This window comes from Nomascus leucogenys, chromosome 9 (assembly GCF_006542625.1).
Source record: "Nomascus leucogenys isolate Asia chromosome 9, Asia_NLE_v1, whole genome shotgun sequence".
NCBI classification, from domain to species: Eukaryota; Metazoa; Chordata; class Mammalia; order Primates; family Hylobatidae; genus Nomascus; species Nomascus leucogenys.
Window position 1 is genome coordinate 32,397,924 of NC_044389.1, and position 27,783 is coordinate 32,425,706.

The 27,783-nt window shown below is 38.3% G+C and overlaps 1 protein-coding gene across 1 annotated transcript in view; it reads left to right on the forward strand.

The window, feature by feature from the left end:
• Positions 1–27,783, forward strand: part of SHCBP1L (SHC binding and spindle associated 1 like) — a 53,303-nt gene that overhangs the window by 19,161 nt on the left and 6,359 nt on the right. Inside the window, exon 6 of the mRNA XM_030818423.1 lies at positions 4,173–4,278. Within this exon, the coding sequence (XP_030674283.1) occupies positions 4,173–4,278 (106 nt within the window). The remainder of the gene's footprint in view (positions 1–4,172; positions 4,279–27,783) is intronic.

The following is a 27,783-nucleotide window of genomic DNA, read 5'->3' on the forward strand; positions in this document are numbered from 1 at the left end:
ATTTGAAAACTTAGGTCCACATAAAAACCTACACTGAAATAAAAAGGATTACAAAGGAATAATATAAATAAGCCAACAAATTAGATAACTTAGAATAAATGAACAGATGCCTAGTAAGACACAATCTACCAAAAATGGTTCAAGCAGAAATGTAAATTCTGACTGGCTCTATAACAAGTTAAGTAGATTGAATTAGCAAATGAAAAACTACTCACAAAGGAAAGTCAAGGACTAGATGTCTTCACTGGTGAATTGTGACACACGTTTAAAGAAGAATCAACACTAATTCTTCAAAAACTCTTCCAGAAAATGAAAGGTAACAAATTCCCAACTCATTCTGTGAGACCAATATATTACTCTGAATCCAAAAGCAAAGACATCACAAGAAAAGAAAACCTACACGAATATCACTAATGAATATAGATACAAAATCCTCAAGAAAATACTAACGAATGGAGTCCGGCAACATATAAAAAGATCAGACACTATGACTAAGGTGAGATTTATCCCAGGAATCCAATGTTGTTTTAAAATATGAAAATCAATCAGTATAATACATAATATTAATAGAATAAAAAAAAGACACACAGTCATCTCAATAGACACAGAAAAATCATATGACAAATTAACACCCTTTCATGATAAACACTCTAAAAAAAACTTGGAATAGAAGGCATTTTCCTCAACCTGTTTAAGGCTATCTATGAAAAACTCACAGCTAGAGTCATCATTTTTTTGTGGTGAAAGAATAGATGTTTTTCCCCCTACAATCAGGAGCATGATAAGGATATTTACTCTTGCCACTTTTATTCAAATTGTACTGGAGATTCTAGCCAGAGCAATTAGACAAGAAAAAGAAATAAAAAGCATACAGATTGGAAAGGAAGAAGTAAAATTATCTCTATTCACAGATGACATGGTCTTGTATATAGAAAATCCTATAATGAAATATTACTCAGCAATATAAAGAAGTAAATTGCTGGCCGGGTGAGGTGGCTCATGCCTGTAATCCCAGCACTTTGGAAGGCTGAGGCAGGCAGATCACAAGGTCAGGAGTTCGAGACCGGCCTGACCAATATGGTGAAACCCCGTCTGTACTAAAAGTACAAAAATTAGCCAGGTGTGGTGATGTGTGCCTGAAATCCCAGCTACTCAGGAGGCTGAGGCAGGAGAATTGCTCAAACCTGGGAGGCGGAAGTTGCAGTGAGCTGAGATCGCGCCACTGCACTCCAGCTTGGGTGACAGAGTGAGACTCTGTTTCAAAAAAAAAAAAAAAAAGAAGTAAATTGCTAACACACAATAACAATAACATGGATGGATCTCAAAAATAGGCTGAGTGAAAAAAGCAGACACAAAAGAATGCATAGTATATTATTCCACTTTAAAATTCCATTGAGAGGCTGAGCAGGATGGCTCACGCCTGTAATCCCAGCACTTTGGGAGGCTGAAGTGGGCAGATCACCTGAGGTCAAGAGTTCGAGACAAGCCTGGCCAATATGGCAAAACTCCATCTCTAATAAAAATACGAAAATTAGCAAGGCATGGTGGCACAGGCCAGTTGTCCCAGCTACTTGGGAGGCTGAGGCAGGAGAATCGTTTGAACCCGGGAGGCAGAGGTTGCAGTGAGCTGAGATCGTGCTGCTGAGATCGTGCCACTGCATTCCAGCCTTGGCAACAGAGCGAGACTCCGACTCAAATAAATAAATAAATAAATAAATAAATAAATAAATAAAATTCCATAAACAGTTCCTAGAAAGGTGTGGAACAACAGGAATTCTCACTTATTGCTGGTGGGAATGCAAAATAGTATAGTCACTTTGGAAGACAGTTTAGAAGTTCCTTACAAAACTAAAGATGCTCTTATCATATGATCCAGCTATCATGTTCCTTGATAATTACCCACGAGTTGGAAACTTATGTTCACACAAAAACCTGCACATGGTTGTTTATAGCAGCTTTATTCATAATTGCCGAAACTTGGAAGCAACCAAAATGTCCTTCAGCAGGTGAATATATAAATTGTGGTACACCCAGACAAGGAATGTTATTCAGCACTAAAAAGAAAAGACCTGTCAAGCCATGATAAGACATGGAAGAAACTTAAATGCATATTACTAAATGAAAGAAGCCAATCTGAAAAGGCTACATACTGTATGACTCCAACTATATGACATTCTGGAAAGACAAAATTGTGGAGGCAGTAAAAAAAAAAAAAAATTCAGTGGTTCCCAAGTATTAAGGGAGAGGCAGAGCATAGAGAATTCTTAGGGCAGTGAAACTCTTCTGTCTTCTGTATTATACTATAATGGTGGCTACATGTCATTATACATTTGTCCAAACTCCTATAATGGACAACATCAAGAGTCAACTCTGATGTAAACTATGGACTTTGGGTGATAATGATGTGTCAATATAGGTTCATCGGTTGTAATGAGTGTACCACTCTGGTGCCAGATGTTGATAGTGGGGCAGGTTGTGTGTGCAGGGGGAACAAGGGATACACAGGAACTCTCTTCCTTTTGCTCAACTTTGCTGAAAATCTGAAACTGCTCTGAAAAATAAAGCCTATTAAGAAAAAATTGAAGAAAGGGACATACCTAATGACAGAAAGCAGACCAGTGTTTGTTCAGGACTGCAAAGATGCATGAGGAAACTTATCAGTGTGATGGAAAGTGTTTATATCTTTATTATTGTGATTGAGTTAAAAGCATATATACATTTGTGAAATCTCATGGAATAGTTCACTTAAAATGAATACCTTTTATGTAAATTATACCTTAATAAACTTGACTAAAAACACCTATATATACCTTTGATTTTAAAACTAAGATAGCATGATAAACTACTGTGGTTTCCTGAATGTTTTAGGATGTCTTACTTTTGGAGCAGCTAATTAACTGGTATATAGCAAAAAAAAAAAAAAAGTATGAATGGTTCCCCGTTTCTCAAGATCAAGACCACTTGCTTAAATAGATATAAAAATGCTGAGTGGGTTTGATTTTGAAATGTTTAATGAAACTTTTGGAGGATACTGCTATATGTTTAAATTCAGTTTTTAATAACTTGCATAGAAAATTATTAGAAAGTTTCCTGAAATCATAAGTTTTACAAAAATGTATAATAATTGAGATACAGTTCAAAAATATTGGTACTGGCCAGGCTCATGCCTGTAATCCTAGCACTTGGGGAGGCCAAGGTGGGAGGATTGCTTGAGGCCAGGAGTTCAAGACCAGCTTGGGCAATGTAATGAGACCCTGCCTCTTAAAAAAAAAAAAAAAAAGCCAGGCAAGGTGGCACATGCCTGTAGTCCTAGCTACTGGGGAGGCCGAGGTGGGAGGATTGCTTGAGCCCACGAGGTCAAGGCTGCAGTAAGCCATAACTGCACCACTGCACTCCAGGGCAAGACCCTGTCTTTAATAAAAAATATATATATATACATATATATGCAAAAGATTATACTAAAGAGATTACTGGTAAATCCATATCTACTGGAAAAAGAGTGTCCCTTTTGGCGGACAGTAATGATAAAAGCCAACAGTTATACTGAAACTTTTTATCTGACTTTCTGTTGAAGACACTTAAATGATAGAGATAGGAAACAGGAAACATAAAGAAAAGCAGGAAGAAGAGAAAGAACTAATTAGAAGTGCTGAATAGCAAACAATATAAAAACAACTAAGAGAGAAGCTGGAACAGTTCTGCTGGGAGGCCAACAGCCAACAATTTTATGGAGATAATATCCTTTGAAACAAAATGATATGTTAATTGAACATAGTATCTAAAATTAGGCATACTCGAAAATATTCTGATGCCTCCTGTCAGAGGCATAACCCATCTTTGTGTGAGTCTACAACTCAATGGATTATGAAAGTACACCCAGGAAATTTTTCTACTGTATTGGAAGGTTGAGATAGCTGAGGCAATGGTTGCAGAGGGTTGCATGCAGATTTCCAGGTACTATCAATTAAAATGAAAATATTTTAGAGTTTAAGGATTTAAACATGAAGTTATCTAAAAGATCTGCTCTCAAGTTGCTCATTGCTCTCAAGGAACTTATAATTGATGAAAACTATTTCTCAAAGATGCTTAGTACCAAGTTTTTATTTACAAGTAAGGACAAGGTCAGTCTTTTTCATGTTAATTTAATTATAACTAAATATTTTCAACTATAGAGTTCATGGACCTTTCTTTCCAAGAATTCTGAGGCGTAGGAAAGGAAAAAGAGAATTTGGAAAGACTATAACACATATTGTAGCAAAAGTGATGACTACTGAAATGGTAAGAAATAAACTATTCTTATTTGTTATTTAAGTATTAGCTGTGTATAATCGGAAAAGAAGCTCCCTGAGGGTGGAGTCCTTGTCTAATTATTAACGCCTTATTTTCTCAACTACCTCCAGCTCAGTTATTCCCATATAATAGATACTAAATAAATAAATGGTGACAACTATTTACTGAGTACTAACCTTGTAGCCAGGTACTATGTTAGTTGCTATGGTGAAGATGAGACATAAACATGAGAAAGACTGCATTTAGGGGAGACAAAATGTTGATCCAGACCCACAGTCTTCCTTCTTCACACATTTGAAAATTTCAAGCATGGTGGAAATATGGACACAAGTATATAGGCAATTACAATTATGACACAGAATGATAAATGCTATGATAAGCATATGTACAGGGTACATGTAGGATGGGTACATAAGACAGAATTAGGAGTCTGGAAATGCTGGATAGAAGAAATAACTCAGCTGAATCCTGAAGGATGAATATAAATTTATCAAGCTCAAGAACAAACAAATGTTCTAAGCCAAAGAGCAAATATTTTCATTTCACTTGACCTCTCAGTAGCATTTCAAAGCTCTCTCATTGAAATAATCTCTTTCATTGTTTTATGTTAGTATACTTTCCTAGTTTTCATTCTCTCTAGTTACTTTTTTTCTTCTGTCCTCTAAATGCTTGGTACTTGTCTCTTTTACGCACTATATTATCCCGAAGTGATTTAGCTAACCTTCTCCCATAACTTCACTTATATATACAGGTACTTTTCCAGAATGTATTTGCATAGCCCAAACTTTTGCTCTAAGCCCCAAACCTATGTGTCCAACTGCCTATTGCTTATGACCACTTAATTGTCTCGCCAGTACATCAATTAATTGTCTGCAATTAATTTCATAATCTTATCCCGTTGACTTGCTTTCATTCTGGAGTTCTCTGTTTCAATAAATGGTACCGTCATCTACTTGGTTGCTAATAACAATTTTCTGGGAGTTATCTTGTTCATATTTCTCATCACTTTCATACACACTCACTTTTTTCCTTCACTCACCCCACATCCTGGGATAAGCTGTGTTGTTTCCTCTGCCAGCTGAGCCACTGTTCATCCTTCAGGTCTTGATTTAAATATTTCCACAGGAAAAGGCTTTCTCAACCTTTCATAATACATTAGACTGCTGTATACAATTATAGTACCTTGTATTTTTCCCTATTGGCACTTTCCTTTATCATGACTACATTTAACACTTTTGTGGCTATCTATTTAATGTCTGTCTCTTTCACTGGTATGTGAGCTTCGTGAGAGCAAAGAGTATTTACCACTCATCCAGTCACCTAGTATGATTCTTGGTACACGGTAGGTGCCCAGCAATTTTTGGTGAATGAATAAATTAGTGTATGTGACAAGAGAGGTTAGTACATATAAGGAACTGAAAGAAGGCCACCAAGGCTGGTGGTTAACATCTAAGAGAGTGATGAAAGATAAAGCTGGCATATTAGACAGTCTTGTCTGCTATTCTACCAATTTTTATTCTTTTCAACAAAATTTAATTTTCCTTTTAATTACTTATTGGAGCATATTATTCAATCATGTTGATTATTCTACCAACATCTTTATAAACACCTTTTAAAACATCTTTTTAAAAAGGTATAAATCTTGCTTTTATCCTCAGCTTTATTTTGTCATTTTTATTTTTACTTCTCCTTTTCACTTTTAAATAGGTCCTGGCTTTATTCACTTTCTTATATGACAGAAATTTCTATGATTTTTTTTTGTTCAGTGCTTTGCAATCCTGTTTTCATTTGTGTAGTTATACCTAAACTTTGGAGGCCAGAATAATTAGAGGGAGACTACTGTGAGGAGAAAGTATCATCAGCTTCCACTTTACTTAGAACTTGGATTTTAGATTTACTTTTGAGGTTCATGAAATATTATAGTTTGATAGTAGTATAGCTGTGCATATAAGCTTTTTTTTTTTTTTTTTTTTTTTTGAGACGGAGTCTCGCTCTGTCGCCCAGGCTGGAGTTCAGTGGCGCAATCTCGGCTCACTGCAAGCTCCGCCTCCCGGGTTCCTCCCGAGTAGCTGGGACTACAGGCGCCCGCCACTACGCCCGGCTAATTTTTTGTATTTTTAGTGGAGACGGGGTTTCACCCCGTTAGCCAGGATGGTCTCGATTTCCCGACCTCGTGATCTCCCCTCCTCAGCCTCCCAAAGTGCTGGGATTACAGACGTGAGCCACCGCGCCCGGCTGCTGTGCATATAAGCTTTAACAATTTCTTCATCTTTGAAGGTTTTTGACTGAGAATTCTTGTTCTATACCCACCCCTTAGACGCAGTTTATTCATGCCCATCATCTTATGTTGGTAATCTTTATAAACAGTGCAGTGGAAAGGCATGGACTTTGTAGTTAAGTACCCAATGTTCAAATACCCTATCTGAGACCACTTAATAAGTAATTTTAGGCAAAGAGCATAACCTCTAAGCCTCAATTTCCTTACTTGTAGAGTGCTTTAAAAAGAGAGAGAGAGAAAAATATATATATGTACATATATATACATATATATGTACATATATATACATATGTGTATATATACATATATATGTATATAGACATATATATGTATAGACATATATGTATATATACACATATATATGTACATATATATGTGTATATATATATACTTATATATACTGTGCTAGTTAAAAGCATGGGCTCTAAAGACAAATTGCCTGGATTCTTGGTTTTGCCACTTACTAGTTAGGTGATTTTCAACCAATTATTTAGCCCATCTGTACTTTAGTTTATCATATGTAAAATTGGGATAATAATCCTATGTTCCATATTTATAGAGTTGTTGTAAAGATTAAATGAGTTTATATTTGTAATATGCTCAGAATAATGCCCAGCACATAGTAAGTGCTCAATAAATGTTTACCACTTGTTTCAGTTTCTGAACTAAAGTTGAACATTAGTCATTCTCCCAGATCTAGGAGAAACAGTGGTATCCCCATTGTGTATCAAAAGCCTTTATCCTCTTGTTGATCACAGGCTGTTCCTTCTTTCAATCTGGGGATGGTATATTGTGATGTTGGAGAACACAGACTTTAAGATCGTAAAAACCTGGATTTGATTCACAGTTTTGCTTCTTAATATTTCTACGAGATTAAACAAATTACATGGTTTCTCTTATTTCCTCATCTGTAAAAGAGAATAATGAAGTCTGTCCCATAGAGTGTTAGGCTTAAGTGAAATAATGTATATAGATCTTTTAGCAAAATGCCTAGCACATAAATAAATGTCAACTGATATTATTATTACTATTTTGCAGTTTATATCCCAATAATATAGCCATCATTTTTGCCAGATTTTTCCTGAAGTGCTACAGAAGGTGATAACCACATCTGAAAATATACAAAGTACAAAGAAGAATTTAATCAGTTTTCTTCCATCTGTACTGCTGATTCTGTTGCCATCTGCCTCCTCAGAGACAGTGTGCTCTCGGTTATTCCTTCTTTCTTTTTGTATCTTTTTTCCTTTCTTAAAAAACTTGAGGTGAAATTTTCATAGCAAAATTAACTGTTTTAAAGTGACATTCAGTGACATTTAGTAGAGTCACAATGCTGTGTACATCTGTCTGGTTCCCAACCATTTTCATTACCCAAAACCAGAACCCCATACCTCCATTTCCCCTTTCCCCCACCTCCTGACAACCAACCATCTGCTATCTCTTTAGATTTATGATTCTGGATATTTCATGTAAATGGAATCATAAAATATCTGACCTTTATGTCTGGCTTCTTTCATCTAGCATGATGTTTTTAAGGTTCATCCACATTGTAGCATTTATCAGTACTTCATTCATTTTTCTGGCTGAATAATATCCTATTGTCTGTATGTACAACGATCTGCTTATATATTCATCAGTTGGTGGATATCTGAGTTGTTTCTGCCTTTTGACTATTAGGGAAAGTGGGGCTGTGAACATCTGTGTACAAGAGTTTGTCTGACTACCTGTTTTCGATTCTTTGGGGTATATACCTAAGACTAGAATTACTGGGTCATATGTGCAACTTTATGAGGAGTTGCCAAACTGTTTTCCACAGGGACTGAAACATTTCACATTGTCATCTGCAAAGTATTAGAGTTCCAATTTCTCCAGTCCTCACCAAAACTTTTATCTTTTTTTATTATTTATTTTTTATCTTTCTTTTATTTTTAAAATTACAGTGATCCTAGTGAGTGTGAAGTGGTATTTCATTGTAGTTTTGATTTTCATTTATCTAATGACTAATGATGTTGAAGATGTTGAACATCTTTCCATGGACTTGTTGGTCATTTGTTTATCTTCCTTGGAGTAACGTCTATTAAATTCATATCCCATTTTGTAATTGGGTTGTCTTCTTGTTATTGACTATAAGAGTAATTTATATATTCTGAATACTAGACTTATTAGATATATGCTCTGCAAATTTTTACCCCCCCATTCCTTAGGCCTTTTCACTTCCTTTTGTGCTCTTTATTGCCACTTAGGGGATGCTAGGAGCATTGCCTGCCCGTGATCACCGTCATTGCCATTAACCTTATTCATTATTTCATACGTGATCCCTCTTCCTCCCCCCCTTTCTTTCATTTTTCCCTTCTTTCCTTCCTTTCCTTCTCTTCCTTCCTTTCCTTCCCTTCCTTCCCTTCCTCCCCTTCCTTCCTTCCTTTCCTTCCTTTCTTTCTCTTTCTTTCTTTCTTTCTTTCTTTCTTTCTTTCTTTCTTTCTTTCTTTCTTTCTTTTCCTTCCTTCCTTCCTTCCTTCCTTCCTTCCTTCCTTCCTTCCTCCCTCCCTCCCTCCCTCCCCCACCTCCCTCTCTTTCTCTCTTTCTTTCTTTTGTAGTTGGATCGGAATAGCACTGAATCTGTACATTGCTTTGGGCAGCATGGTCATTTTAACAACATTGATTCTTTCGGCGGGGCGCGGTGGCTCACACCTGTAATCCCAGCACTTTGGAAGGCCAAGGAGGGCTGATCACAAGGTCAGGAGATGAAGACCATCCTGGCTGACAAGGTGAAACCCCGTCTCTACTAAAAATACAAAAAATTAGCCGGGCATTGTAGCGGGCGCCTGTAGTGCCAGCTACTCGGGAGGCTGAGGCAGGAGAATGGCATGAACCCAGGAGGCGGAGCTTGCAGTGAGCAGAGATCGCGCCATTGCACTCCAGCCTGGGCGGCAGAGCGAGACTCCGTCTCAAAAAAAAAAAAAAAAAAAAAAAAACCTGTCTTGATTCTTCTTATTCTTGAGCATGGAATGTTTTTCCATTTGTTTGTGTTGTCTCTTAATTCTTTCAACAGCATTTTGTAGATCTGCAATTCTTATTGTAGAGCTTTTTCACTTCTCTCTTTAGCTGTATTCCTAGATATTTTATTTTGTGTGTGTGGCTATTGTGAATGGGATTGTGTTCTTGATTTAGTTCTTCAGCTTGGACATTGTTGGTGTATAGAAATGCTATGGATTTTTGTACATTGATTTTCGTATCCTGAAACTTTGCTAAAGTTGTTTATCAGATCTAGAAGCTTTTGGGTAGAGGCTATGGGGTTTTCTAGATATAAAATCATATAGTCTCTAAAGAGATAATTTGACTTCCCCTCTTCCTATTTGGATGCCTTTTATTTCTGTCTTTTGCCTGATTGTCTTTTACCTGATTGCTCCAGTACTGTGTTGAATAGAAGTGGTAAGAGTGGGTATCATTGTCTTGTTTTTCAAGGGGAACGCTTCCAGCTTTTGCCCATTCAGTATGATGTTGGCTGTGGGTTTGTCATAGATGGCTCTTGTTATCTTGAGGTATATTCCTTAAGTGCCTAGCTTGTTGAGAGTTTTTAAGATGAATAGATGTTGAATTTATAGAAAGCCTTTTCAGCATCTGTTGAGATGATCATGTGGTTTTTGCTTTTAGTTCTGTTTGTGTGCTGAATCACATTTATTGATTTTTGTATGTTGAACCAAACTTGCATAAAGCTAACATTATCATGGTGGATTAGCTTTTTGACTAATGGCCACTTAGGTCATTGATGTGCTACGAGATTCAGTTTGTTAATATTTTGTTGAGGATATTTGCATCTGTGTTCATTAGGAATATTGGCTTGAAGTTAAATTTTTTGATGCTTCTGCCAGGTTTTGGTATCAGAATCATGCTGGCCTCGAAAAATGAGTTAGGGAGGAGTCCTTCCTCCTCAATGTTTTGGAATAGTTTCAGTAGGATTGGTAGCAACTTTTATATATCTGGTAGAATTCAGCTGTAAATTTGTCTCATTCAGGGCTTTTTCTGATTGGTAGGTAGGCTCTTTATTACTGATTCAGTTTTGGAACTCATTATTAGTCTGTTTAGGGTTTCGGTTTCTTCCTGGTTCAATCTTGGGAGATTGTATGTTTACAGGAATTCATCCATTTCCTTCAGATTTTCTAGTTTTTGTGCATAGAGATGTTTGTAATAGCCTCTGAGGGTTTTTTTGTATTTCTGTGGTGTCAGTAGTAATGTCTTTTTGTTGTTTCTGGTTGTGTTTATTTGGATATTGTCTCTTAGTCTAGCTAGCAGTCTATCTTATTTATTCTTTCAAAAAACAAAGGTTTTGTTGATCTTTTGTATAGTTTTTCACATCTCAAATTCATTCAGTTCAGCTCTAATTTTGGTTATTTTTCTTCTTCCAGCTTTGGGATTGGTTTACTCTTATTTTTCTAGTTTCTCCAGGTGTGATGTTAGGTTGTCAATCTGAGATCTTTCTAACCTTTTGATGTGAGCGATTAGCAGAATAAACTCCTCTTAACACTACTTTAGCTGTGTCTCAGAGTTTCTGGTATGTTATATCCTTGTTCTCATTAGTTTCAAGTAATTTTTTGATTTTTTGATTTCTGCGTTAATTTCATGACCCAAAAGTCATTCAGGAGCAGATTGCCTAATTTCCAAGTAATCGTATGATTTTGAAAGGTCTTCTTAGTATTGATTTCTTTTTTTTTTTTTTTTTTTAGACGGAGTCTTGCTCTGTCACCCAGGCTGCAGTGCAGTGGCGTGATCTTGGCTCACTGCAACCTCCACCTTCCAGATTCAAGCAATTCTCCTGCCTTGGCCTCCCAAGTAGCTAGGATTACAGGTGTGCACCACCATGCCCGGCTAATTTTTTGTGTTTTTAGTAGAAATGGGATTTCACCATGTTGGCCAGGCTGGTCTCGAACTCCTGACCTCAGGTGATCTGTAGATGTCTGTTAGGTCCATTTGGTCAAGTGTCGAGTTCAGGTCTCAAACATCTTTCTTAATTTTCTGCCTCAATTATCTGTCTAATACTGTCAGTGGGGTGTTGAAGTCTTGCACTGCTATTGTGTGGTTATCTAAGTCTCCTCATAGGTTTCTAAGAACTTGTTTTATGAATCTGGGTGCTCCAGTGTTGGGATTATATATATTTAAGATAGTTAATTCTTCTTGTTGAATCAAACCCTTTATCATTATGTAATGCCATTCTTTGTCTTTTTAAAATCATTCTTGGTTTAGAGTCTATTTTGTCTGAAATTAAAATAGTAACCCCTGCTTTTTTTGGTTTTCCATTTGCTTGGTAGATTTTTCTCCATCTTTTTGCTTTGAGCCTATGGGTGTCATTGCATGTGAAATGGATTTCTTTTTTTTGGAACTGAGTCTTTCTCGTCGCCTAGGCTGGAGTGCAGTGGCGTGATCTCAGCTCACTGCAATCTCTGCCTCCTGCCTCAGCCTCCCAAGTAGCTGGGATCACAGGCACGTTGCCACTGCCCCTGGTTAATTATTGTATTTTTAGTAGAGATGGGGTTTTGCCAGGCTGGTCTCGAATTCCTGACCTCAGGTGACCTCAGGTGATCCACCTTCCTTGGCCTCCCAAAGTGCTGGGATTATAGGTGTGAGCCACCATGCCCTGCCTGAGATGGATTTCTTGAAGACAGCATACAGTTGAGTCTTCCTTCTTTATCTAACTTGACACTTTGTGCCTTTTAAGTATGGCATATAACCCATTTACTTCCAAGGTTAATATTAATATGTGCAGATTTGATCCTGTCAAAACAAACCTAACAAACCTATTAGCTCGTTGTTATGCAGACTTGATAGTGCAGTTACTTTATAGTGTGGTCTATGTCCTTAAGTGTGTTTTTGTGGTGGCAAATAACAGTCTTTCATTTCCATGTTTAGCACTCCCTTAAGGACCTCTTGTAAGGTCTGGTGGTAATGAATTTTCTTAGCATTTTCTTACCTTCACTTATGAAGCTTAGTTTGGGTAGATATGAAATTCTTGGTTGGAGTTTCTTTTCTTTAAGATTGCTGAATATAGGCCCCCAATCTCCTCTGGCTTGCAGGATTTCTGCTGAAAGGTCCACTGTTAGCTTGATAGAGTTCCCTTTGTAGGTGACCCGCCTCTCCTCTCTAGCTGCCTTTAATATTTTTTCTTTCACGTTGACCTTGTAGAATCTGATGACTATGTCTTGGGGATGGTCATTTTGTATAGTATCTCATAGGGGTACTCTGCTTTTTCTGAATTTGAATGTCAACCTCTCTGGAGAGTTGGGAAATTTTTCGTGTACAGTATCCTGAAATATGTTTGCTTGCTTTCTCTCCCTCTGTTTTAGGGATGCCAATGAGTGGTAGGTTTGGTCTCTTTACATAATCCCATATTTATCAGAGGTTTTGTTCATTCTTTTTTATTCTTTTTTCTTTATTTTTGTTGGACTAGTCTTCAAGCTCTGAGATTCTTTCCTCAGCCTTGTCTATTCTGCTATTAATACTTCCAATTATTGGAGTGAGTTTTTCAGCTCCATCAGTTCAGTTTGATTCTTTCATAAAGTGACTGTTTCATCTTCCAGCTCTTGTATTGTTTATTGGATTCGTTAGATTCTTTGGATTGGGTTTCAACTTTCTCCTAAATCTTGATGATCTTTGTTCATATCCATATTCTGTATTCTGTCTGTCATTTCAGCCTGGTTAAGAACCATTGATGGGGAATTAGTGTGGTTGTTTGGTGGTAAGAAGACACTCTGGCCTTTTAAGTTGCCAGAATTCTTGCACTGCTTTTTTCGCATCTGCTTGGGCCGATGTTCCTTTGAAGTTGATGTCCTTTGGATGGGGTTTTTTTGCTTTTATATTTTTTGATGCACGTGAGGGTTTTACTGTGGTATAAGGTGGGTTCAGTCAACTGGCTTCATTTCTGGAAGATGTCAGGGGTCCAATTCTCACCTCAGTACTACTGGGCTGCATGCGCAACCCTGGGGGGCTGGTACCAGGCCCACAGCACAGGTTTGTTCTCTGGCCTTTCAAGGTTAATCGCCTGCTGCAGTGGAGGGTCTGAGGTGTTCACAGTCTGCTGGTGACAACACTTCGATGGTGAGTGCTGAGCAAAGCCCTTTGTTGGGGCAGTGGCAGCAGGTCTGCGCTCCTGCATATGTGCCAACAGTGGCAGCGGTGCAGCAGGGGGTGCATGTGTCAGAAGGGGCGGGGTGCCAGCGAGGGTGGGACAGTGGTATTTGTATGTATGCATTAGTGCTAGTGGTGGCAGGACAACAAGGTGTGCATGCACGTGTGCTGGTAGGGGAGGGGTGGTGACATCTGCCTGCATGTGTGCACTTCCAAAGCAGTGGGGGATGATGTGGTAGGGGGAGGCTGTGTGGATCCCTTTCTTGATTTAATATGTTACAACAAGCAAGTCATGGCCTCCAACTTTCAGATCTTTATCAAGTTTTGTAACAATAAGAAACATGGATCTATAGTTAGAAAATTCAGTAAATGTTAAAACAAACACCCAGTTTGATCTTCCTCTGTGAATGACCATTCCAGTTTTATGCCTATAATTGAAATTAGCTTTGACCCATTGACCTGCCCAAAATTACCTTATCCCTCACCCAGTGGTCTATGCATGGTGCCTAGGCTTTTTTACATTCTTGATAATGTCCCTTGATGCCTTACAGTTTTTAACTTTGAGGAAATTCAGCTGCTTCGGTTTGGATGTTTTTGCCCCCCTCCAAAACTCAAGTTTTGGAAACTTAATCCTCAACACAACAGAGTTGGGAGATGGGGCCTAATGGGAGGTATTTCAAGAGGATGGGGCCCTCACGAATGGATCAACGCCCCTATAAAAAGGAATTATGGGAGCCGGTTCTCCCTCTGTTGTTCTTCTGCCATGTGAAGACAGAGTTCCTCTCCAGAGTTCTTGCCTTTTGCCATGTGAGGATCCAAGTGGCAGGCAAGGTGCCATCTTGGAAGAGAATGGCCTCACCAGACACCAAACCTGCCAGTGCCTTGACCTTAGACTTCCTAGCCTCCAGAACTGTAAGCTAATAAATTTCTTTTATAAATTACACAGTCTGTAGCATTCTGTTATACAGCAGCACAGATAGACTAAGGCAGAAATTTATTTTTTCTTTTGTTACTCATGCTTTTGTACCATACCTTAGAATCCGCTGCCAAGTTCAAGATCATGAAGATTTACCCTTGTGGTTTTTCCTAAGAATTTTATGGTTTTAGCTCTTGTATATAGGTTGTTAATCAATTTTGAGTTAATTTTTGTATATGGTGTTGGGTTTGGGTTCAGCTTTATCCTTTTGCATGTAGATACTTATTTGTCCCAACACCATTTGTTGAAGAGACTATTCTTTCTCCATTGAATGATCTTGTAACCCTTGTTGAAAATCGCTTGCCCATAATTGGGTTTATTTCTGGATTTTCAGTTCTATCCCACTGGTCTATATGCCTATCTTTATGCTAGTACCACACTATTTTATTACTGTGGCTTTGTAGTAAGTTTTGGAATCAGAAGAGTGAGTCCTCCACTTTGTTCTTTTTCGGTATTGTTTGGCTGTTCAGGGTCCCTTGCAATTCATCACTAATTTGAAGATGAGCATGTTCATTTCTTCAAAAAAAAAGGCTATTGAAATTCTGATAGGGATTACATTGAATCTGTAGATCAATGTAAGTAGTATTGCTATTTTAGCAATATTAAAATCTTCCAATCCATGAACATGGGATGGCTTTTCATCTATTTAGACCTTCTTTAATTTCTTTGAGCAATGGTTTGTAGTTTCAGTACACAAGTCCTTCACCTCCTTGGTTTACATTATTTCTAGGCATTTTATTATTTTGGGTGCTATTGTAAATGGAATTTTCTTAATTTTCTTTTCAGATTGTTTATTACTGATATATAAAAACAAAACTGATTTTGTGTTCTGATTTTGCATCCTTCAACTTTGCTGAATTTGTTTATTAGCTATCATATGTTTTTGGTGCATTCCTTGGAGACATATATGTGTGTGTGTATATATGTGTATATATATGTGTGTATATATATATGTATGGGTATGTGTATACACACACGTACACATATGTATGGGTGTGTGTATACACACATGTACACATATGAATGGGTGTGTGTATACACACGTACACATATATAGGTGTGTATATATACACACATGTACACATATGTATAGATGTGTATATATATATACACATGCACACACGTACACATATATATCCTATATATAGGATCATGTCATCTGCAAACAGTGAGTTTTACTTCCTCCTTTACAATTTGGATATATTTTATTTCTTTTTGACTAGTTGCTCTGGCTAGGATGTCTGGTTCAATGTTGAACAGCAGTGGCATAAGTGGGCATAATTGTCTTTTCTGATACTAGGGGGTGTTATTGGCAGAATTGTGTTCCTCCAAAATTCATATATTGAAGTCCTTACCCCATGGTAAGAACTGAAAATCCAGAAATAAACCCAATTATGGGCAAGCGATTTTCAACAAGGGTTACAAGATCATTCAATGGGGAAAGAATAGTCTTTTCAACAAATGGTATTGTGACAAATAAGTATCTACATGCAAAAGGATAAAGCTGAACCCAAACCCAACACCATGGGGTAAGGACTTCAATATATGAAGTCCTTTTTACATTTTAAACATGCTTAAAATGTAAGCATATTTGGCGAGCAAGTGTTTAAAGAGACGATTAAATTAAAATGAGGCCATTAGGGTTGGCCCTACTCCAATCTGACTGATATCCTTAAAAGAAAGGAAATTTGGACACAGAAAAAGACATCGGAGTGCATGTGCACAGAAGGATGATCATGTGAAGAGGGAGCAAAACCACAACCACCTGCAAGCTGAGAGAGGCTTTCTGAGAAGAAACCAAATCTGTTGACATCTTGATCGTGGGCTTCCATCCTCCAGAACTGTAAGAAAATAAATTTCTGGCCAGGCGCAGTGACTCACGCCTGTAATCCCAGCACTCTGGGAGGCCGAGGTGGGTGGATCACTTGAAGTCAGGAGTTCGAGATCAGCCTGGCCAACATGGTGAAACCCCATCTCTACTAAAAATACAGAAATTAGCTGGGCATAGCTTTTTCTGCATCAATTGAGATTATTGTGTAATTTATTTTTCCCCTTCATTCTATTAATGTGGTGTGTTATGATTGATTTTTGTATATTAAATCACTCTTGCATTCTTGGAATAAATCTCACTTCATCATCGTGTATAACCTTTTAAATATGTTGTTGAGTTCAGTTTGCTAGGATTTATTGAGGATTTTTGCATTTATATTCAAAAGGAATATTGCTCTATAGTTTTCTTTTCTTCTGGTATTTTTGTCTAGCTTTGTTATCAGATAATGCTGGCCTGAGAATTAGGAAGTGTTCTCACAGATTTTGGAGGAATTTGGGAAAGATTGGTGTTAATTCTTTTTTTTTAACTTTTATTTTAGGTTTGGGGATACATGTGAAGATTTGTTACATAGATAAACTCGTGTCATGGGGGTTTGTTATACATATTATTTCATCACCCAGGTATTAAGACCAGTACTCAATAGTTATCTTTTCTGCTCCTGTCTCTCCTCCTACCCTCTATCTTCAAGTAGACACCAGTGTCTGTTGTTTTCCTCTTTGCATTAATAAGTTATTATTTAGTGTTCATGGTGTTAATTTTTGAAATGTTTGGTAGATTTACCAATGAAGCTATCTGATCTTGGACTTTTCTTTGTTGGGAGATTTTTGCTTACTGATTTTTTAATCTCTTTACTGTTATAGGTCTGTTCAGATTTTATATTTCTTCTAGAGCCAGTTTTGGTAAACTGTGTGTTTCTAGGAATTTGTATACTTAATTTTTGTTGGTGTGAAATCAGTGCATTTGTTGGTGTACAATTGTTCATTGGTGTACATATAATGATAGTATAATCATGGAATATGATTATAAATAATTTTTATTTCTTTAAGGTCAGTAGTAATGTATCTACCTTCATATCTGATTTTAGTTATTTGTGCCTTCTCTCTTTCTCTTAGTCTAGCTAAATTGTTGTCAATTTTGTTGATCTTTTCAAATAATTAATTTTTGATTTTGTTTTTATTTTTCCTATTCTCTATTTCATTGAACTATAATCTCTGTCGTTTCCTTTTACTGTTGGCTTTGGGTTTAATTTGCTCTTTTTCTAGTTTCTTAAGTTGTAAAATTAGATTGCTGATTTGAGATCTTTCTTTTTTAATGTAGGCATTTACTGCTATAAATTTCCCTCTGAGCTCTGCTTTTCCTGCATCCTATAAATTTTGGTATGTTGTGTTTTCATTTTCATTTATCTCAAAGTGTCTTAAAATTTTCCTTGTGTTTCATCTTTGAGCCATTTGTTATTTAAGAATATGTTGTTAGGTCGGGCGCAGTGGCTCATGCCTGTAAACCCAGCACTTTGGGAGGCTGAGGGGGGCGGATCACGAGGTCAGGAGATCGAGACCATCCTGGCTAACACGGTGAAACCCCATCTCTACTAAAAATACAAAAAATTAGCCGGGCATGATGGCAGGCACCTGTGGTGCCCGCTACTCGGGAGGCTGAGGCAGGAGAATGGCATGAACCCAGGAGGTGGAGCTTGCAGTGAGCCGAGATCGCGCCACTCACTGCACTCCAGTATGGGTGACAGGGCAAGACTCTGTCTCAAAAAAAAAAAAAAAAAAGAATACGTTGTTTAATTTTCACATATTTCTAAATTTTTCAGTTTTCTTTCCATAATTGACTTCTACTTTAATTCCATTGTGGTCGGAGAAGATGTATTTATTGAGACTTGTTTTGTGGCCTAATAGATGGCTTTATCTTGGAGAATGTTCCATATGCATTCCAGAAGAATGTGTTTCCTTTTGTGTTGGACTTGGGGGGCAGTCTATATATGTATGTTAGGTCTGGTTGGATTATACTGTTGTTCAAGTCCTCTATTTCCTTATTGGTCTTCTGTCTAGATGTTCTAGTTATTTTTGAAGGTGGTATAGAAATCTTCAACTATTATTATAAAACTATTTCTTCCTTCAATTCTGTGAATGTTTTACTTCATACATTTTGAGACCTTGTTGTTTGGTTTGCATATGCTTATTGGTACATCTTCTTGATGAATTAACTCTTTTGTTAATATATAATACCTTTCTTTGTCTCTAGCAACAATTGTATTATTAAAGTCTATTTTATCTGATGTTAGTATAGCCACCCCAGCTCTTTTTCAATTACTGTTTGTACAGAATATCTTTTTATTCTTTCACTATTAACCTATTTGTGTCTTTGAATCTAAAGTGAGATTCTTTTTTTTTTTTTTTGAGACAGAGTCTGCCTCTGTTGCCCAGACTAGAGTGCAATGGTGTGATCTCAGCTCACTGCAACCTCTGCCTCCCAGGTTCAAGTGATTCTCCTGCCTCAGCCTCCTGAGTAGCTGGGATTATGCACCACCATGCCTGGCTAATTTTTGTATTTTTAGTAAAGATGGGGTTTCACCACGTTGGCCAGGCTGGTCTCAAACTCCTGACCTCATGATCTGCCCACCTCGACCTCCCAAAGGGTTGGGATTACAGGCGTGAGCCACCACGCCTGGCCTGAAATGAGATTCTTGTAACATCATATAGTTGGATTATTTTTCTTTATCCTTTCTACCTGTCTTTTTTAATTGGTGATCTTAATCCATTTACATTTAAAATGATTACTGGTAAGGAAGGACTTACTTCTGCCATTGGCTACTGTTTTTCCTACATGTAATATCTTTTTTTTGTTGTTGTTATGCAGTGCTTTCAGTACCATCTTCTTTTGTGTTTTATGATTTTTTCTTAGTGTAACATTTTGATTTACTCCACATTTCTTTTTGTGTGTATTTTTTAGTTATATTCTTGGTGATTATCAAGGGAATTATAATTCACATCCTACATTTATAAGATTGAGTTTGAATTGATACCAACTTTGCTTTAATAGCATACAGCTCTATCCTCCCTTTATGTTGTTATTGTTACAAATTACATCTTTATACATTGTTTCCCCATTAGCATGGATTTATAAGGATTGTTTTAGGCATCGCTATCTTAAATTATATAGGAAACAAAAAGAGGAGTCACAAACCAAAAATACAGTAATACTGCCTTTATATTTACCCTTGATTTTACCTTTACTGGAACTTTTTTATTTCTTTATATGGCTTTGAGTTACTTCTGTTGTCTATTTCATTTCAGTCTGAAGGACTCCTTTAGCATTTCTTTTAGGATAAGACCAACTTTTGTTTATCTAGAAATGTCAGTTTCTTCTTAATTTTGAAAAGGTATTTTTTCTAGATATAGAATTTTTGGTTGTTTATCTTTCAGCACTTTTAAATCCCACTGCTTTCTGGCTTCCATGGTTTCTGATGAGAAATCAGCCTTAATCTTATTAAGGATCTCTTATACTTAATGCATTGCTTCTGTCTTGCTGCTTGTAAGATTCTCTCTTTATCTTTGGATTGTTTTTTATCATTATTATTTCTTGAGATGGAGTTTTGCTCTTGTTGCCCAGGCTGGAGTGCAATGGCATGATCTTGGCTCACTGCAACCTCTGCCTCCCGGGTTCAAGCAATTCTCTTACCTCAGCCTCCCCAGTAGCTGGTATCACAGGCATGTGGCACCACATCTGGTTAATTTTTGTATTTTTAGTAGAGATGGGGTTTCGCCATGTTGGCCAAGCTGGTCTGGAACTCCTGACCTCAGGTGATCGGCCGCCTTGGCCTCCCAAAGTGCTGGTATTACAGGTGTGAGCCACCGTGCCCTGCCTATCTTTGGATTTTAATTGTTTGATTATAATATATGTTAATGTGTGTTTTTTTGTGCTTATCCTACTTAAAGTCCATTACACTTCTTGGATATGTAGAGTCATGTCTTTAATGAAATTTGGGAAGTTTTTGGCCATTATGTTTTCAGATATTTTTTCTGCCTTTGTTAGGAAAACACTCAAGCCATATTTTCCCTCTGTTTTCACGACAAAACAAGAATTATCAACACAGAAAACTTTTGTGACCCCAAAATATGTGGGGCTTTCTCCCTGCCAGCAAGTAATCAATCAGTTCTCCAGCAGACCCCAACTGGGTGTCCTACGATTCTATTTCAACATATCTACCAGTAGATAGTGTCACATTCTACAGGTTGGAGACTTAGCCTCCAAAACTACCCCTCTCCCTCAAGTCTAGGCCTCCAGAACTTCTGACTGACTGGCTTCAAGTTGGGTTCTCACGACTCTTTTTTTGGGTGTAATTAATTTACTAGAGCAGCTCACAGAACTCAGAGAAACATTTATGTTTACCAGTTAATTTAATTAATTAATTAATTAATTAATTTTTTGAGATGGAGTCTTACTATGTCACCCAGGCTGGAGTACAGTGGTGTGATCTTGGCTCACTGTAACCTCCACCTCCCGGGTTCAAGCAATTCTCTTGCCTCAGCCTCCTGAGTAGCTGGGATTACAGGCGCACACCACCACACCCAGCTAACTTTTGTATTTTTAGTAGAGACAGGGTTTCACGGTATTGGTCAGTCTGGTCTTGAACTCCTGACTTGTGATCCACCCGCCTCGGCCTCCCAAAGTGCTGGGATTACAGGTGTGAGCCACCATGCCTGGCTTATGTTTACCAGTTTATTATAAAGGATATCACAGTCTAGTGCAGTGGCTCACGCCTGTAATCCAAGCACTTTGGGAGGCCGAGGCAGGTGGATCACTTGAGGTCAGGAGTTTGAGACCAGCCTGGCCAACATGGCGAAAACCCGTCTCTACTAAAAATACAAAAATTAGTTGGGTGTGGTGGCGCACACCTGTAATATCAGCTACTTGGGAGCCTGAGGCAGGAGAATCACTTGAACCCAGGAGGCAGAGGTTGCAATGAACTGAGGTTGCGCCACTGCACTCCAGCCTGGGTGACAGAGAGAGACTCCATCTCAAAAAGAAAAAAAAAATCGATATTACAAAGGATACAGATGAAAAGATGTGTAGGGGAAGGTATCAGGGAAAGGTACACAGAGCTCCCATGCCCTCCTCCAGGTATGTCATCCTCCAGGAAATGTTATGAGGTCAGCTTTCTGAAGGCTCTCTGAACCCAGTCCTCTTGGGTTTCTTTGGACAACTGTGTTAAAACGTGATTGGTCTCAAGGTATGGGGTGGAACCCAGTTTATTTATTTATGTTTTGTTCCTTTTTTTCTTTTTTGTGGATAACAGAGTCTTGCTATATTGCCCAGGCAGGTCTCAAATTCCTGGGCTCAAGCTAAGGCTCCCACCTCTGCCTCCCTAAGAGCTGGGAGTACAGGCTTGAGCCACCGTGCCTGGTGGAACCTGGTTTGGAATGAGGGTCTTATGACCCACAATCAGAAAAAGCACAGGAATATTAGAATCCTGCCCTGCGGCAGGTGAAAGGAGAGCAAGAGAAGGTCAGAGGTTCTGTTTCCTGAGGCTTGCTCATGAGGCCTAAAGCACCCAACATTATAACAAAAAACTATAATAAGGACTGTGGAAGTTATGAGTCAGGAGCTGTGAATGAAAACCCATATATACATACAAAGTAACAACACACCCTTTTCTCTCTTTCCTCTTCTTCTGACACTTCCTAATAAGTATATTTATATGCTTCATAATATCCCACTGGTCCCTTTGATGCTGTTCATTTTTTTCCATAGTTCTTTTCTTTCTGGTCCTCAGGCTGGATAATTTCTATTGTGCTTTCATCAAGATTGCTGATTATTTTTTCTGCTTGCTCAAATCTGCTGTTGAACCCCTCTAGTGAATTTTTCACTTCAGCTATTACACTTTTCAACTACAGAATTTCTATTTTGTTTATATTTTTATTGATATTCTTTAATTGTTCAGACATTGTTCTCCTGGTTGCTTCTAGTTCTTTATTGTTTCCTTTAGCTCTTTGTGCACATTTAAAACAGTTGAGTTAAAGTCTTTGTCTAGTAAGTCCAAAGTCTTATCTGGGCTTCCTCAGGGATAGTTTCTGTCAATTTATTTTTCCTGTGAGTGGGTCATGGTATCTTATTTTTTTGTATGCCTTGCAATTTTTTTGTTGAAAACTGGACATTTTGGATATTATAATATGGTAACTCTGGAAATTGGATTCTACACCTCCCCAGGGTTTGTTTCGGTTGTTGAAGACTGCAGCTGTATGTTTGTTTAATGACTTTTCTAAACTAATTTGCAAAGGCTGTATTCCTTTTGTGTGTGGCACTTGAAGTCTTTGTTGTGTTATCTCAGTACATAGTGAGTGATCTAACAGTGATTTCCTTAAAGGGCTCAGCTAAAAAGAAAAAACAAGGCCAGGTGCAGTGGCTTACACCTGCAATCCCAGCACTTCGGGAGGCTGAGGCAGGCAGATCACTTGAGGCCAAGAGTTTGAGACCAGCCTGGCCAACATGGTGAAACCCCACCTCTACTAAAAATACAGAAATTAACTGGGCGTAGTGATGCACACCTGTAATCCCAGCTACTTGGGAGGCTGCGGCAGGAGAATTGCTTGAACCCGGGAGGAAGAGGTTGCAGTGAGCCAAGATCGTCCCACTGCACTCCAGCCTGGGCAACAGAGCCTGGATCCATCTCCAAAAAAAAGCAAAAACAAAAAAATAGATAAATAACTAGAAAAAAACAAAAACTCACCCAGTGTTTGCAGATTGTCTCTGAGCTGAGACACTCCTTCAAAGCTAAGCCAGGCTGCCTAAAACTTTGTATTAGCTTTTGCTTCCTGTTTGCACAAGGCCCAAAGAGCAGCCAAAGGTGCAAGCCTAGGTTCTTCTTGAGTATCTTCTGAGCATACATCTAGCCCTGCAGTGCAGTGTGCATTTCACTACTGATTTCCTGGCATATGGAAAGCGCTGATTCCGTTCAAGCCCTTATTCCTCCAAAAATCTTTCTCCTCAGCCCCTCCTTTGAGGAATTTTGCTTGTCTCTTTCTGTGTTCTTTGCGCTAGGCATCTATGGGGCAAAGGGAAAGCCACTCCAGCCTGGGATGAAAAAAATATCATCTTTCTTTGCCAGTCCATCAGAGAACTACCAGATAGGTCAGAATTTACAACCATAGTATTTTGAGAACAAAGCCTATATTGCACCCTACCACCTGGTGGCCTGCTGGCACCAGCAAGCTACGCCAGGAATGTGGGCTGCCATTTCCATTGCTGCTGCAGCGCAGGGGATTAGGGGATGGTAGGTGGGTAAGCAAAAAAATGCCACACTTGTTTACTGAATTTTAGCAGCCACTTCATTAAGCATTTCCTTTGTTGCTGTGTTTGATTTAGGTTCTAGAGCTCCCAAAAGTTGATTCCACAGTTTTTGCCAACTTAATGTTTGCTTCAGTGGAAGAGCCATTACTTCACCATTTCTGTGCTGTCATCTCTTCCTTGTGTTTTTAACCTCTCCTCTCTACTCTCTGCTTCCTGAATACAGTGAGATATGTTCAATTCTGTTCTATTTTAAATAGCAAAACAATATCTACCCTAAACACCACATCTCTGTTTCTTACCTTGCAGAGAAAAACTACTTGAAATATTTATCTGCATTTATTTCCACTTCTTCATATTTATTCCTCTACTCACTGTGATCTGGCTTCTGTCTCCAGAATATCACTGAAAATGCTGTTGTGGTGATGTAGAATCTCCCTCTGGCCAATTGCAGTAGGTACAACTCAGAGATTACCATCTTGTTAATCTTTGAGCAGCATTTGACACTACCAACTACATTTGTCCCTCGGTATACACAGGGATTAGTCCAAGGACACTTGGCATGTTATCCAAATCTGTGTGTACTCAAGTCCTGCTGTCAGCCCTGCAGAACCCACATATACAAAATTCAAAGTCTGCTCTCCATATACTCAGATTTTCATTCTGCAAATGCTGTATTTTGATCCGCGTTTGGTTGAAAAAAATCTGTGTATAAGTGGGTCTATGCAGTTCAAACCCATGTTGTTCAAGGGTCAATTGTACTTCCTCCTTCCATGACATCCTAGTCTCCTGATTTTCTTACCACCTCTTTGCCTGCTTCTCAGTATTCTTTGTGAGATCTTGTGTTTCTGCCAGTTTGTTAAATATTCCTCAGTGTTCTGTGCTAGGTTGCTATCTTGCCCTCTTTACACGTTCTTGTAGCTAATTTCATCCATTCCTGTGCTCGAATTATCATATAAGTAAATAATTCTATGACCTTATGTCAAGTCAGGTCCTATATTCTAGACCCTTACATCCATAGTCTACTGGATACCTCTATCTAGTGACTCCACTGGCACTTCAAATTTATTGGCACCAAAATTAAACTCATTGTCTTCCTCTATCACACTTTTTTCTCTCTCCTGTGTTTCTTATTTCAGTGAATAAAAAAAATATAAGTGAGGAGGGTTTCAGAGTTGTTACACATTATTTATTTACAGAGGTGGTCTTGTGCTATCTGCTTCCAATGTATGTAATACCTGCACAAATGAATGTGTAGGTTGCTGATTTAGTAAGGTTTATAGGGATTTTACATATATCTGGAAAAAGTGTTCACTCTCACTTATCAAATAAATGGAAATGAAAATGAGGTGAGGAGTTTTGTCCATTAAAATGGCAAATATTGTACAAATTTTTTAAAAATCCCATGTTGTTTTGTTTATAACAAAACAAACATTCTTAACCCAAGTTTTAATTGATTAAGCTTTTCTGGAGAGGAATTTGGCAAAGTATATCCAAGACTCTTAAAATGTTTATACCTTTTGATTCAGCAATTTCCTGTCTAGTAATGTTTCCCAAAGAAACAACTAGAGATATACATAAGGATCTGTTATAGTATTTTCATAATGTTGAAAACTCATAAACCATCTAAATAAGAGTGAGAAATTCATAACATAAGTTGTAATATATCTGTTTGATACATTAGTATGTAATTGTTAAAAGTTAGGCTTTGATGTGCTATTCATAATAGCAAAGACAGGGAATCAACCTAGGTGACCACTGATGGTGAATTGAATAATGAAAATGTGGTACATATACACCATGGAATACTATGCAGCCATAAAAAGAATGAAATCATGTCCTTTGCAGTGGCGTGGATGCACCTGAAGGCCATTATCCTAAGTGAATTAATGCAGGAACAGAAAACCAAATACTGCATGTTCTCACTTACAAGCAGGAGCTGAACACCGAGTACACATGGACAAAAACATGAGAACAATAGACACTGCTAACTACTGGTGCAGGAGGAAGAAGGGAGGGGATGTCTGTTCAAAAGCTACCTATTGGGTACTATGCTCAATACCTGGATGCAATAAACGAACATAGTAAACGCTGCGCATGCACCCCCGTATCTAAAATAAGTTGAAATTTTAATCATTAAAAAAATAGGCTTTGAAAAATTATTTAAAGCATGGGGAAGGTGATATAATGACAAAATCAGAATTCAAAAGTATATACAATGTATGGTATGATTGATTGGCATATGAATAAATGAATATATGCATGGGAAATATACTAGAAAGAAATATCTATATAAATGAAGATTTTCTTTAGTTAAGAATTTACAAGTTAATTTTTCAATTTTTGTTATGCTTTCTTTTCCATGTTTTTATAACAAGTATCACTTTTATAATAAGAAAAAAAGGCTGGGTGCAGTGGCTCAAGCCTGTAATCCCAGCACTTTGGGAGACCAAGGCTGGCGGATCACTTGAGGTCAGGAGTTCGAGACCACTAAAAATACAAAAATTAGCTGGGTGTGGTGGCACACACCTATAATCCTAGCAACTCGGGAGGCTGAGGCAGGAGAATCACTTGAACCCAGGAGGTTGCAGTGAGCCAAGACTGTGCCACTGCACTCCAGCCTGGGCAACAGAGCAAGACTACATCTCAAAATAACTAAGAAGAAGAAGAAGAAAGAAGAAAGAAGAAGAAGAAGAAGAAGAAGAAGAAGAAGAAGAAGAAGAAGAAGAGGAAGAAGAGGAAGAAGAGGAAGAAGAGGAAGAAGAGGAAGAAGAAGAAGAAGAAAAAGAAGAAAGATATATGCATGATAATGCCATTTTCATTGGGATCAAAGAATAATAGGCATTTTTTCAGAATATATTTCCAAATTTTATATTTGGATTTACTATTTATTTATTTACTTTTTTTTTTTTTTTGAGACAGTTTTGCTCTTGTTGCCCAGGCTGGAGTGCAATGGCACCATCTCCGCTTACTGCAAACTCCGCCTCCCAGGTTCAAGCGATTCTCCTGCCTCAACCTCCCGAGTAGCTGGGATTGCAGGCATGTGTCATCATGCCTGGCTAATTTTTATGTTTTTAGTAGAGACAGGGTTTCACTATATTGGTCAGGCTGGTCTCGAAGTCCTGACCTCAAGTGATCCACCCACCTTGGCCTCCCAAAGTGCTGGGATTACAGGTGTGAGCCACTGTGCCCGGCCTGGATTTATATTTTATATTAAAAGTCCTTCACACTGCTGGGCATGGTGGCTCCTACCTGTAATCCCAGCACTCTGGGTGGCTGAGTTGGGTGATCACTTGAGCTCAGGAGTTTGAGAACAGCTTGGGCAATATAGCGAAACCCCACCTCTACAAAAAATACAAAAATTACCCAGGCATGGCAATGTGTGCTTGTAGTCCCAGCTACTCAGGAGACTGAGGTGGGAGGATCACTTGAGCCTGGGAGGTTTAGGCTGCAGTGAGCCATGATCGTGCCACTGCACTCCAGCCTGGGCGACAGAATGAGACCCTGTCTCAAAATAAATAAATAAAGCCCTTCGGTCTTTACGACACTAATAACGAAGTTATCTCCTCTTTTCTACTCCCAGTGCATATTTTAGAATCTTTGATACGTATAATTTTGTTTATTTGGGGGCCAGGCACGGTGGCTCATGCCTGTAATCCCAGCACTTTGGGAGGCCGAGGCAGGTGGATCACCTGAGGTCAGGAGTTTGAGACCAACCTGGCTAACATGGCGAAACCCTGTCTCTACTAAAAATACAAAAGTTAGTTGGGTGTGGTGGCAGACACCTGTAATCCCAACTACTCGGGAGGCTGAGGTGGGAGAATTGGCTGAACCTGGGAGGCAGAGGTTGCAGTGAGCCGAGATCATGCCATTGCACACCCGCCTGGGTGACAAGAGTGAAATTCGATCTCAAAAAAAAGAATTTTGTTTATTTACTAAAATTGGAGGGTCATTTTGAGTTAAAGAAAACAAAATGATACATAGGGAAGAGCATGAGATCTGGTG